General features: G+C 41.6%; 1 protein-coding gene and 1 long non-coding RNA gene across 2 annotated transcripts in view; one reads left to right on the forward strand and one right to left on the reverse strand.

Moving 5' to 3' along the window:
* Window positions 1-1342: 1342 nt before the first annotated feature.
* Window positions 1343-14774, reverse strand: part of LOC144821832 (uncharacterized) — a 323067-nt gene continuing 309635 nt past the window's right edge. Inside the window, exon 4 of the long non-coding RNA XR_013608462.1 lies at window positions 1343-1440. This is a non-coding gene — a long non-coding RNA (uncharacterized LOC144821832). The remainder of the gene's footprint in view (window positions 1441-14774) is intronic.
* Window positions 2257-14774, forward strand: part of LOC144821831 (uncharacterized) — a 263693-nt gene continuing 251175 nt past the window's right edge. The window contains exon 1 of the mRNA XM_078678996.1: window positions 2257-2379. Within this exon, the coding sequence (XP_078535122.1) occupies window positions 2328-2379 (52 nt within the window). The 5' untranslated portion in view covers window positions 2257-2327. The remainder of the gene's footprint in view (window positions 2380-14774) is intronic.

Consider the following 14774-nt stretch of genomic DNA (forward strand, 5'->3'; position numbering starts at 1 on the left):
ATTTCAGCTAATTTGCGCATTTTCTTTTCTTTACCTTGCCCCAATCTAAGATGGCTAGCCTTTTTCTTACATAGATCACTTCCTGTTGTCCTGAGACCAGTTGGATTACAATTGTTTCTTTCCTGCTCCTTCCTGATCTCCGTGGGTCTCTGCATTCTCAAGTTCGTATTGCCTTCCTGCTTTGCTATAAATACCGGAATCCAGTAAGAACCAGTATGAAACTTTTTTCTGCACTCCAGTTTTTTCACTTCTCGCTGAGTTATTCCCTGGAGCAGTTCTGGACTCCAGGCTCGCATTCTGGCATCAGCTATTGCCTCTAGCGATAAAAGGCCTCATCTTCACGTCAAGAAGATCTCTCTAGCATTGCCTAGAAGACAGGCTCTTGACAGAGAGGGCCTACTCTCACCATACAGAACGAGAGCAACATAATCGGTGGCATGAGTTATTGTGCTGTGTTAAATAAATCCACATACTCCTGATCAAGCTCACATACAAGAGTTGTACTACCGCATGTCAGAACCACTCACAAGAGGACGTGACATAGCCAGTAATGAGCTGGGGTGTTGTGCTTCTTTTCGCTTAAAACGTTGAATACGGAACTCTGTTGAATTTATGAAAAGATGCCATGGTGTACAATGAGGAAGAAGGACAAAATAGGCGAACCACCAAACAAAAACTATGGCCATAAGAAATAATAAAATACAGGAGAGGAAAAGAACAATACCCACAAACATCAAAAAGGGTGCTTGGTGAATGTGAAAATGCAATGGAACCAATGCAATGTACTGTACTAGTTTGATCTATTAAAACTAGCTATCAAAGTAAATGATCATGGTTAGGACTGGAGAACAGAGGAAGATGGAATGTTTCCAAAGTTGCATTATTCGGAAAAAGAGAAAACATAGAAAACGGATTGGCAAACCAAGATGATGTTGAGTCGAGCATGGTTGCCACCTATGTCATACCAGGCATAGAAAACAATGATGTAGGACAACTCATCCTACTGACAAACAGTGCCCATGATCAGACACCGCATTTTATTGACAAGATAGTTTCTTTGATATGATTTGATATATTTGTACATTTTCATCTGAAAAACTATAACTGCTCATAAATTGTGTTTATATAAATTGACTAATTCTAGACAAAAGAAATTTACTTGCAAGAAAGTCAAACAAACTTGCATCCAATATAAAAAGAAATTAATTGGCAAGAAAGTTATATATACTTGCATCAAGCAAAGAACACAAACTATTGAGAATTAAGTATCAGAATAAATCCCTTGAAGGCACACCTACCAGTTCAGCTTACTTTTCATGCCCAATGCTGATTATGCACGGTTCCTGCTTCCATGTCAGTTGCGTGTCGATCTGCTCGTTCTTCTGCCTTGCAGCCATTAGCATCTTCTCTTAACTGAGTGTCTCTCCCAGCGTGCATCTTCTGAAAGAGTTTGAGATACAACCATTGATGACTCTGAGGCGCATGGCTTCTGCATCACTGAAATCAAAAAACTTAACGTGTTTGATAAGTGTGTCAAGTCTCTCAACGAGCTCATCCATCATTTTACCAGCCTGTTGTTATGCTTGGTTGAAAATGTGCCGTTCATACTCAATATTTGGTATTGGATTGAATTTGGCCTCTATTTCTTATTTTGTCTTGTGGTATCACTTTGTAAGACTTTCTTTAGCACTTCTTTCACTCCATCACTGGTACGGTTGTTTTGAGATGAGCAAAACAACTGTGTTTATTAACTTAATATACATTAAAAATGAATAATACCTGCAGCTCTTTATATTATTATAACTTCAGTTGCCTGGAATAGTCTGAATTGTCACTCTAATAGAGTACAATGGCTGGTAGTGGTGTTGGTTCTCTCACTAGCAGCGCTGACACAGCAATGGGTGGTGCAGGCTGCAGTGGCTTTTCAAGAAAGGGCCTGTTACTTATTTTTTTTACAAAGGACTGATTTATAGGTAGAAATAACATTACTGTTAAAAAATGTAACGCTTTTGCATCTGGTTTCCTCTTCTTTTCCTGCGTGCACACATCCCGTATTTAGTCTACAATATAAAACTAAGTAATATCTTTTTCTTGAGTTACTTTTACATTCTACATATTCACTAAAGTGTCCGAAAGCTTTGGAAACTCTGCTTTGGTTGATGTTCACAGTGCTGTGGTCCAGTAGTTTACCAAATGCCCACGTAATAGGGGAAGTGGCATATTTAAATGTGATGCTCTCTACCCTTCCGAGCCTCTCAGTTTCCTGTCTTCGCAGACGTGCCACAGATGCAGAATGTGTCCACGAAAGGTCCTCTGATTTACTCACAATGGCAGTTTTGTCTGGACTTCTCCTGTGTATACTTTTCTTCAGTTCTTCTGGTGAGTGGCTCCATTTTCTTTTAATAATCTCTCAAGCGCTTGGAGGACGTTCTTTGGCAGAGGAGAAGCATGTGGGGAGGTTTCACAAAAAGCAGTACGTCCCAGAGTCTAAAGGTATTCACTCAGTATATGCTGGTTGTTATTATTATTTCGGTGTAAAGAAGCCCTTATTCACATTCGTGGAGTTCTGTGACGTTTCCAGATTCCCAGGTGTGCTTTTGTGTCTCTTAAACCTGATACTGTAGACTGCAGACTGCCCGCTTGCATAGAGTTACTGGAAAGGTTCATTTGTGGGTCTGACTCTCAGTTGCATTTTGTGCACTCAAAGGTCTGCAGATTCCCTGATTCAGAATTTGGAACTTGGTGTGGTTCTAACAGAAAAGGTACTACAAAATGTTCTACAAAGTGTAAATTTTGCCTATACTTCTATGGGATCAGTTCTCTGCCCTGACTGCGGAGCCTTCCCCTATCTAAGTATAGATTACAGTAGTAAAGTGGGAGGGACATATGGGAGTGGGTGGGAAAAGGTGCAGACTTGATACTAAAGGGCATGGGATTAGGTAAGAGTACGAGGAGTTAGGGAAGGCCAGGAAGGGGTTTAGGGAGGGACATCACCCTCACACACAAGAGTAAACCAGTTGCCTTACCCTGGGGTTGGAGACATGTAAATAACACTTTTGTAGTAAATTTACACTATGAGCTGGTGAATAACGAAAGTAGTAAGCTTACTACAAAGTGTAAACCTAAGTGTAACTTAACTTTGTGATTTCTTCACATTAAACATTTACCATCTGCACAAATCCATTCCCTCTATAAGCCCTGAAAAGTGAAGGTGTCTGTTGCCCTTTCAGCCCACTTGCACCTTTTGTTTTATGTGTAGTTTTACAAGAGCTGTTAGGGAGAAGCTTTGCAAATGTTTATGAATACCCACTAAGTTTGTTCCCAGTATTTGGTATACTCCCATTACTAGCATTCCTGTTGGAACGCTTCGTCCTTTCTGCTAGGTGTATGCTATACATATTCACAGCATACACACAGAGGAACCCTTCAATCACACGTTGAATGTGTCTATACCTTTGACTCTGTACAGTGCTCCACTGCCTTTCAGCTACATTTGTGCGATGTAAGTGCTACATATATACTTCACATTCCCACCTTAGTGCTCCCTAATGAAAGCAGAAAGTCTGTCCATCTTGCAGCTTTTCAGCTTTTGTAAGTGTAATCTGTGCACACAAAGGTCTGCAGAGTCCCTGATTCAGAATGTTGGAGTCCTGTTTTGTGCTGGCACTTTTTCCACACATGTCTGGCACTTACAGCTGGAAATCCTAATACTCACTTCAGACTGGATTTTTTGTAAAACTAAGTAAAGTTTTAGGGTAGCTACATCTAAGGAATACAACTGTCAACACAACCGGCAGTATACTGGTGTTGAGTAAAAAAAAAGTGGGTCTGTTCTCGTTTTAGGGCTGGCCTTTGAGACAGCATAGTTGTTTTACCAGACTATTGTTTAAAAAAAACAAAAAAACATAATATACATACATAGAGGGGCGTTTGGTGGTCAGGAGGCTTCATTCATTGGCCTGTTGAATTATAATTAGAATTTTACTTTCGCCTACCACAGCACATTGTTCAGGTACACTTAAAAATGCTTTGATTCTCTTTAGTCACAAACCTCATTTAAAGTGTGTTTTTTAAATGTTATCTTTGTATATAATTTCTAAAAACGGCTACTTAGCATGCACATTGGTGATTTATTTCCTCTCTCCTTTTAAAGGTACTATCATGAAGTATTTAAGTGACATTTTGACATTGTATCTGTCTGTTGTTTGAGTACTTGATTTTTCCCTGTCGATCACCAAAAACAATAGCAAAATGCATGGCAAAACTGAAAGGCCTAGTTAAAAAAAAACAAGAAAAAGATCTGTATAAGTGATGTTTCCTTTTATTGCATGCTTGTGGCAACACATTTAGGTGGTGGCAGGTTTCCTTTTTTCTTCTATTTGTGGCATATGCTTGCAGTAGAAAAGTAAAAAAAAAATGTTGCACCAGCATGCCAAAACAGACCTATTGCCTTTGACAGTGCTTGTTTTTTTGGGTACTGTATTCCTTTTTTTTTTATAGGTCCTGTATTTAGACAGTAACACCTAACAAAAGGTTCAGGTACACAGATTCACTAGCAAACTACAAATTCATACTGGAAAATACGTTCAAATAATAAAAGGAAAAAGAAAGAAAGAAGCCTATATTTCAAAAACAATTACAAAAAATACTCATAATTTATTAAACATGTAATTTCACAAAACACATTCCAAGTAAAAGAAACGCTCATAAAAAAGTGTTGGCAAGACTAAGACAACCAATTCATTTTACCAAACACGTGGCTAACATACAAACATTACATATACAGAAAGAACAACAAAAACAAACATAATGTGTCTTTCACAGTTTGTGGCCACAGAATGCGTTGACGGCGTTTCGACCGCTGGTTGACTATGCGGTCATCATCAGGACAGACAGTAATTAGAGCATTTTCAATAACAATATTAAAAGCAGACCATTCAGTTGTTGAACGGCAGATGAAATATGTTAAAATTTATGAAGCAAATCACAAGTCCTCATAACACCATTCGAGGGCTGATAAGAAAGCTTATATATAAGTGTGTCTTCAGCACGACAAAAAGTCCATTGGGAGCAATTAATTATGGCCCAACGTATGCCCAGTCAATCAGCATACATTCGTGGGTCCGACCGGGTACTTCACGGCAATGACAAAAACAGCAAACTTTGCTCGCGCTCGAGCCGACCTGTATTTAGACATAGCAGTGAATGTAGGTGCAGGAGGACCTAAACCATGCCACATATTCATGTTAACCTGTGAATAACTAAATGAGCTCCATGTGAGTTAATAGGACCATATTCATTAAGGAATTATGCAATACAGGAAGTAAATGCTTTTATGAATTGGCTCCTACATTTCTAAAATGGGAATAAGAATTGGAATATTCATGAAAAATATTCATACATACTTAAAGGAAAGAATAGAAATAGAAAAGACTTTGCCCTCTTTGTGTTTTCACTAATAAGGAGTTGGACGTTTTGGAGCTAAATCCCAAAGGAATGTAAGGGTTCATAAGAGTAGTCTTGTATTACTTCTTCCTGTGAGACTCATAAATGCTTCTGTGATTCAACCCCACAGTATGTGAATTTATCATATGCGAGTAGCAGTTTGGAATGCAGATAACAGACTACATTTTACAGCGGATATGACCTGCAAGTATACAGTCTACTTTTGATGGTTTTCGTGAAATTGTTGAGTCCCAAGTGGATGCCTTCACTACTTGAACAGTTAAAAGACATTTAATGATACACTTTATTGCTGAATGAAGGTTTATGCCATCGGTGTTGCTGTGGGGCAGCTGAATGAGTGTAGAAAATGTATAATACATGGGACCAGAAGGCAGTATTGTGGACTGTTGTAGTGACCACCAAGACACGGTAATACGGTTAGAGGTCCGTTTTATAAAAACACCAGCAATCGCGCGATCCTTCCCTTCGCCAGCCATGAAGCAACTGCCAAGGGAAGATTCACTTAGTTAGGACATTCCTTTCCAGAACCTCCTTATGTCATAAGGAGGTTTTGCATTACAACACATCTCCTTCCCTTCTGCACAAACATGGAAACAAAACAAAAGAAAGAATAAAAACAACAGACCATGCCAAATGGCATGGCACCAGCTGTAAGGAGCTCCTAAAAAGTTACACGTAGGAATAGCTATAAAACAAAATAACAGACCACACCAACATGGCATGGTGCCAGCTGTAAGAAACTCATAAAAAGTTCCACAACAGGGTTGCAAAAACATACCCTGGAGCAGAATGAAAAGAGAACACATACAGGTCACAAGTATGTAACAAGATCCTCCAAATAGCGAGGTGTTATATGAAGTTTAGGAGTGTGGCTCGTTCTACTCAATCCATGGGGAACAATTCCAGTGCGCATAGAACCACCGGCATCACCATTTCCACACTCAACAAGCCCTCTCCCATCTTCTATCTCGTTGCTGAACAATTCCTCGTCACTCACAAGCATGAAACCATTTAAGTTCATACATAAGGGTTCCACTGTAACTTCACCATCCCACCTGTACCCAACCTGTCCTTTCTGGTACAAAGACACGTTATGTTTATTCCATTTGTTACCATTGTCCAACATCACATACCTGCCTGACTCTGAATTGTAGTGTAGTTCCTATATTCCCAATAGGCTCTGCGCATTGGAATAATACTAAAGATTTGACATAGGACTGAGGTCAGTATGTCTCTATCGAGTATACTAAACTTAATTGTGTGTGTGCCAGCTAATTCAGAGGTCACTAGAAACTTTCTTGAATAAACAAGAAGGGATTAGTCTCTGACAACCGCATAAACATGACAACTTTGTTTCCCCTAGAACCGGAACAATATCTTCAGAGTCGTGGAAACAATAGATAACTATTTCACTCAGTCAATCTTGCATGCTTCGTTTCTACAGAGTTGCACAGAAATAGTGAGATGGGTGTTTCAATAATAGGGTTTATTGAACAGTCTTATTTCTCATGCAAGAGAGGTGAACTGCTACAATCGTTAGACAGATTGCCAAGTATAATGGGTACAGCACAAACAGTAATATAAAATAATATTGTAATAGCATTGTCTGTTGCTATGACATATATAAAAATACATACATAAATAACACAGGCTAAAAATACTCAACTGGGTGCTTCTAAAATATGCCTACCCCAATGTACCTAACCTAGGTCTAGTACCAGGGAAGAAGTAGGTGCTGTTTAGCATAAGTTTTAGTTCTGCCAAAAATTGACAGAGGTTTCTCTAGGTTTTAATCAGCTCCATACCTTAGAATGAGAGAGGTTGGTATCTCTTTCATGGGACTCGATTTCCCAACACCCCGCAAGGGGAGTCAGAAACACTGGAGCTGGATTCTGGGCAGGAGGTTGTCAGCGTCTTGTCAGCGTCTTGTCAGTGTGTTAGCTGGAGTGTTGTCTTCCTTTGGCACTTGCTGTAGCGAGCTGCGTCGTGCAAGTAGGTAGTCGAACTACACTGAACCACACCGTGCTTTGCTTTAGCAAGTGAAGGTATATTTATACCTTGAAGGTGCTTACGAATGCCAGTATTGATGTAAAGGTCGGCCATATGAACGTCATGTATGAACCCCTAAGGAATAGTTGTTCATGCTTAATAATGAGTTCTTGGAAAAATCAATATCCAGGCAAGGGGATGTCCCTAATGGCTTAAGAATCTGTTTTTCCAAGAAATCGTTGTGACGTAGATGAACGGGTGGAAGTAGCCATGCCTGTATTTGGGTAGCATGGGCTTTGCCTAAATAAGGACTGGATTTCTATGCCTATATAAGGGCAATGTGAATTATACCTATATAAGAGCATGAATCGGGAAATTCATTTGGAATCTATAACCGAACACAGCAGAATGGCTTCCAAAATGTTCTCAAACCCTCTCCTACCCTTTCATGTCTTATCTTAACCAAGTCCTCAACCGAAACCCTCTCCCTTCTTACACCATCAGGTCCTCACTCTTTGTGCCATTAGTTTTTGTGAGCCAAGCCGGGGTCATTTTGGTTCCAGGCTTTCTTCCTCGCATGTTCTCAAAGGGTGAAACATTGGTAACACCATGAACTGTAGTGCGATGAGCCCTGACCATGTCATCTACCATAGACTTAACAACCTTTCCTCTTAGGACAGCCATACAGATGGTACCTTTAACCAACCGGTTTGACATTGGCTTGGGGGTGGTACAAAGAAGTGCGATGATGTTTAATGCCACAATTGTCCAGAAAGCCCTTCATATCACGAGAAACTAGTTGAGTGCCCTTATCCGTGATAATCACATGAGGTAGCCCTTCCTCCAAAAATACACTCTTCAAAGTCTCCAGAGTAGTTCTGGTGGTCACATCAGGAATAAACTTCACCACTAACCATTTGGAGTGCACATCCACAACAACCATAGCATTTATCTTCCAATCTTCCGACAAAGTCATTGGTCAATAAAAACTAAGCGCACAGTACTCCAAGGACACCCCGGGTCCTCAATATGCCCCTGGAAGGATTGTGCTCTTGTCTTAAGCCTCTTCTCACTTTCTCTGCACACTTCACAGTTCTTCACCCACGAGTTGATTTGATCATCCATTCACGGCCACCAAAATTTCTCCCTCACCCGTTTCTTTGTCAATGTTTGACCTAAGTGGCCCTCATGAGCCAGCTTAAAGATCCTTTCTCTCAATCCTTCTGCTGGGTCAGATTTGTCATTTCTAATAAGCATATACTTGTCACTCAAAGTGAACTCATCCAGACTGTTCTCAAAAGGTCTACCAGCCGAAGGCACCATACTTTATCTACGCCCCCACACACCACCATTTGTCCCACATTCTGTGGAACAAGATCTCCCTCCCTACACTTGCGCCACTCCTCCGCCGAGTTTGAACTGCCCAGGCACTTTTCCACATCACAAAACAAAGCCACCACCCCTTCCTCTTCCCAAGCTGAAGAACCATGTTCATCTACCTCAGACCAGTCCAACGACATGCGTGAGAGACAATCAGCTTGGGCATTTCTCCACCCCAGTTTATGTTTGACATGGTATTTATACTCTTGCAGCCTTGAAGCAAGCCTAGCCAGCCCATCAGATCCCTTTCCAGCCTCACCATGACTCAAAACATTGACCAAAGGTTTATGGTCTGTACAAATGCAAAAGGTGAGACCCCATAGAAAGGTCCTAAAATGCTCTACGGACCAGGCAGCCGCTAAAGCCTCACGCTCGATGATAGAGTAATTGCTCTCACACTCTGTCAGAGAACGCGATGCAAAAGCCACAGTCCTCTCCATACTATCATGCATCTGAGAAAGAAACCCCCATAGCCCACAAGCACTTGCATCCACAGTCAGATACGTTTTGAGTTGGGTATCAAATGGTGCAAGGATCCCCGCACCACAAATGCCTTCCTTTATCGCATCAAATGCTCTTTGTTGACTTTCGCCAGACAAAAAGCACATCCCATCCTCAGCAACACCCTCAAGTCTTCAGTTTTGCTAGCAAATTTCTTTACAAATTTAGCATAATATTCTATCAAACCCATGAAAGATCGTAACTAATCCTTATCATGGGGTACTGGGTCAGACCGAATTGCTTTCTGTAAATCTACCTTGGGGCGCCCACCTTGCCCAGAAATGGTATGGCCAGGGTATTCAATTTCTTCAACTAGGGACTTACATTTGTGCCTCCTCATGATTAGACCGCCTTCCCTAAGCCTACCCAACACAGACCTTAAAAGGTAGTTATGTTCCTGGATGGACCCACCAAAGACGAACATTTTCTCTTGTAAGAAGTTCACATTATCAAAGCCCTTGAACACTTCAGACATGATCTGCTAGAACACACTAGCCGCTGAGGATAGCCCGAACTGCATCCTTGTGCACCTAAAAGTTCCCTACATGGTGACAAAAGCCGTCCAAATGCGTGAATCTTCATATTATTTGATCTGGTGGTAATCACTTTTCAAGTCAAGCTTAGAAAAGTACTTACCACCCTTGAGTAACAATAAGAGCTCGATATTTGGGTGAGGAAAAGTATCTGTCGCCACATGTTGGTTCAAACTGCACAGATCTACACAGAACCTCAGTTTGCCATCGCTCTTCTTGGCAATAACCACAGGAGAGACCCATTCCGAAGCCTTAACAGGCTCTATGATCCGCTCCCTGAGCATGTCATCTAAGAGTTTCTTGACCTCACTCCTCACTACACCGGCACCCTCCTCAATTTATATAAATAGTACCTTTTTCCAACACTATCTTGTGGACGTAGCCCTTCATTACACCCAGCCTTTCATTAAACACATCTTTCATTTTTGATAACACATCTTCAGTTGTGTTTCAGTGACTACCAACACTTGTTCTGGAGCATGGGAGCCAATTATTACATACAGATCAAAATGATGTTCAAACCCCAAAATAGGTGACCCCTCCTCAGCCACATAGATTTTCCCTTCATACTGTTGTGATTTAAACACAATCATAGAAGTGAAATACCCCAGATCATCAATGCGTTCCCCTGGTAGCCCCTGGGATTTATGTCTTTGGCAGAAAGAGACATTTCCGGCCCCTCGCTCTTTCACATTGCCTTCGATAAGATAATGCACAATTAACTGGAGTTCACTTTGAGCTCCACTAGTCTGCCTTGAATATCAATCAAGGCTTTAGGTCTGACTTTCCTGTTCCCTTCCTCCATATCAGGCTGAACCATCAACACCCGATCCTGGTTATCATCTTCCAATATTAAGTCCACAGTGACAGCCACACTGGACTTAGATGTATCTTAACACATAATGTTGTAAGGCGCCCACACTTCCTGCACTCCTTGTTAGATGCAAAACACCATTTTGAATCACTGGTGTGTTAATCACTCCCACAACTTGAACAACCCTTTGACCTGCTCCCTCTCTGGGATCTAGTAGCAACCTTGCTGACACGATCCTTTAGGCACCCCTTCTTTTTCCCAACTGCAGCAACTTGACCATCCACTTGTTCTTTCTTGCCCATCTCTTTCATACATCTCTCAGACTCCTCTACCACCTTAGCAATGGCATCATTAAGGAACTGATTTTTCACTGTCCACAAACACTCCTGCATTTTCCTGTTGCTGCACTGAACAATCAGTTGATCTCTGATCATTTCATTTGCCATTTGTCCAAATTTACATTTAATTGATAATTCACGCAGACTGGAAACAAAATCATCCATTGATTCATCAGTTTTTTTGTGGTCAAGTGTAGAACGTGTACTGAGATAAGACAATGTTCTCCTTTTTTGCAAATCTTCTCTCAAAGCACAGCTTTGCCTCCTTGTACACATCTTCGATGGGTTGATTATTATTACTGTTGTTTACAACAAGGGGGAGGGTTTGGATGGGCGATTTCCACTTGTCAGGAGTGGTAGGTCCAACCTCAGCGTGTGCCCTAAAATCGTAAGTACTACAAAGAAGGCTGGGTTGTTCCTCAAATGGGCAAATGTACGTGTCACACTAGTGTCTGGATGCTGTAGGTCTCAATCAGTCCTACAGTTGGGCATCCACTTTGTTGGATGTAATGCCCTCACACACCCTTTCAGGTGTCATGCTTCATCATCTGGGCTGCTCCTCGTTGGGTCGGTGGTGCAATACCCAACGGGCGACACCTCAAAGAGGGGCACTTTAGCGGAGATCTTTTATCCAACTGCCATCAGGTGAAGTGTGGGTGTGGGGCCCGTAGAGCGTAGACGTATATGTGAGTTAAAATAAAGCTGGGAGTACCAGTATCAAGTTTATTCTGGGGGTCTCCTGCCTTAATTCAAATGAAAAACTAGCCGGTACTCGTTGGAATTCAATGTTTCCTGTCTGAGTCTCAGTTAGCGTGTGATCTAAACGGTCGACATGTTTCTCGCGTGTTGTACAATGACTCGCGGTTCTTCAGGACCTCAGTAAAGAAATTTATCTTTTGTGGAAGACTGTCTATGTTTACAGGATCTACCTGTGTATCTGGTGTACTATTCTAAAAATCTCACAAACAGGAATTGTGTTTAATGTGGTAATGTACCTGTGTTGGGCTGAATCTGCCTAATGTGTCAAGTATCCAGGCAACAACAGTACCCGGCGGACTGTACATCGGGTTCAGACATCCATAAAGTATGATTCTAGTCTCCCGTGTGTCCAACAGCTCGACCTACCCACGCCGCCGGGTCCGGGTGATTATTATTACCCAACATCTGAGGGTAAGTACTTAAAGATATGATGCACCTGCTTACCTATAGTGCCCAATAACAGTGCCTTCTTCCTCTCAGGGGTAAATTCTTGTCCATCAAGAACCACTATGTAAGTGTCACAAAGGTCAAATCCATTCCTCCCACTGAAAGGATGGTTGACCTGGCTGCACTTAAAATGGTGATGGAATGACAATAGAAGATAGTGCCATCACAGATGCTGGAGCAGAATGCCTCAAAGAAGTACACACATACCAGAACACTGAACAACCTGTAGATAAGATGAGGTTTCAAAAACCTATGGGTCTTTCCTCTAATCAGTCACATGGTACAACAGGAAATAAGAAGGAAGCAGACCCAAGACTCCAGCACAGCAGACACTCAACTTCTATAGCTGTGAATGTCTCTTTAAGTGGCCCGCTGTGAGCGTGTATAAGAAGCTGTTAGGTAAGCTGCTATCACTGACGCCACTGGTGTCATAAAACAAAAGCGTGCTTGGCATACACCACCTCCGACACATGCGTGCGATAGGCAGAAGCCCCGGATGCCGACAAAGATCAGAGTACACTCTTGATTTACAAAGTGATGCCGATGCTGTACACACTACCTTGCAGTAACACTGCAGCTGAGTTGTGTAGCTGCCACATAGCCTGCAGGACCGTGCCGTCTCACACCGCCGACCTGTGATGTTCAGCGCTACCAACAGATCAGTAACCAAGGCTCCGGTAACTGTCTGCTACCTTCATGCCATGCCCTGGTGCTGGTGTCACTACACGCCAAAATAAATGTTGTAGTGAACACCAAGACACGGTAGTATGGTTAGAGGTCCGTTTAATAAAAACAGCAGCATGGGCATGATCCTTCCCTTCATCAGTCATGAAGCAACTACCCCTGCTAACCACTATTAAAGTGTTTGTGCTTCTCCTTTCTACATGGTAAAATTGGTATACACATAATTGGGTTGTTTAAGTTCTCTAAATATGTGGATGCTGACTATCGGTGATTATGATGCACCCCTCCATATTTCAGAAAAACATGGCGCTCTATCAGTTCCCCCCTTTGACTAGTGTCATCACCAAAATCATAACTTCCTTGGAGAAAGAACTGACCTAAACAGAACTAATTGCCATCCTTTCTCGTTTGCGTCTTTCCATATTCTTAAGAGTCTGATAATGACTGTCCTGCAGTATTTCCATCCTGCTCTCTTGCTCTCTAAGTGATCTCTCAATTATATTGGCCGTATACCACTTATAATATCTCACAAGACCCCACAAACCGATCACACAAGCCACAACCATAATGAGGGGTTTCAAGACATAGCCAAGAAAACCCCTTCTCAAATTTGCAAACCAATTTACCACCTGATAAACCCTTTGCCAACTTTCTCCCAAACTGCTTCTTCAGTCAGGTCCCCAGTCTCATGATGAATCGTGGAGATGTTACTTATATATTTCTCCAGCTCCTTGCTCCTTGGAATATAAGTACAGCATTCCTGAACTTCCAACATTTTAGAGACTCCGCCCTCTTTTGCCAAAAGGAGATCTAAAGCAAGTCGATTCTGCAAAACCATAGTCCTTATCGACAACATCTCTCCTTCCACCTGCACCAGAGACTTTGCTGTGTTCATAGACAACTCATCAACCACAGTTGTTAACCTTCGGATTTTCACATCATTCAAAATCGCTCCCAACCCTGGTATCACTGCCCCAAAAATATCTCCAACTATTGCTCCCGCACTTTCACCTCATTTCACTCCCATGTTTCCCTCCACTTAGGAGCCCTAAAGCTTCTACATGGTATATCTTGGGGAAAAAGATCACTAAAAAACAAGTACCATACCATTTTGTAGGCAACCTCACATAAGCATTCGTCCCACACACTTAATACACAGTTGGTATCATTTGTACAGGACCATGCAAAAAGTCCTTTGCAGAATCTTCCAAGGTAAAAACATGATCACACGTAGTCTGTCCCACTGGAACATTCTCATAATAAGTCTGGTGACGTCTTATACACAACTTACCTCTCTGCTCCTTATCCAAAGCTATAGGACCATAACTCCCTTTTGATTCATGCAATCTCTCTTCATCGGTCCAATCCACCTTACCCTCTCCTGAATCTTGTAACTGTGTTAGTTTTCTATATCTATCTTCTACCTGACCTACAAACCTTTTCTCTACCTCTGTTAATGAATATGTCAAGTTATGTCGGTGGGCATATGCTGTATCTAAGTCCAAAGATGGAACGAAATACTTCCTGAGCCTGTCCTCTGATTTATAAAAATCATACTTATTCAAATGCTTATAAGCCGGGAACTTTAGGAAGCACTACGTCATAATTGGAAAATAAATACTCAAATTGACCTCTTCCATAAAAGATACTAAGCAACAAACTACATGAAATACCATACATCAGTGGAAGGTGGTGATATCGAATACCCTTGTCCACTGAGGCAGGTAACTGTATACACAAATAACAATCCTTCCCATCCATGGCATCAATATACTCGTAAAGCAACTTAGCATACGTATTAAGGTTGAAATCACCCCTCGAAAGATGTACATGAAATCTACGACTCTCTTCTAGCAGCAAAGC

The sequence above is a fragment of the Lissotriton helveticus genome, chromosome 2_2 (assembly GCF_964261635.1).
Source record: "Lissotriton helveticus chromosome 2_2, aLisHel1.1, whole genome shotgun sequence".
Taxonomy (NCBI): domain Eukaryota; kingdom Metazoa; phylum Chordata; class Amphibia; order Caudata; family Salamandridae; genus Lissotriton; species Lissotriton helveticus.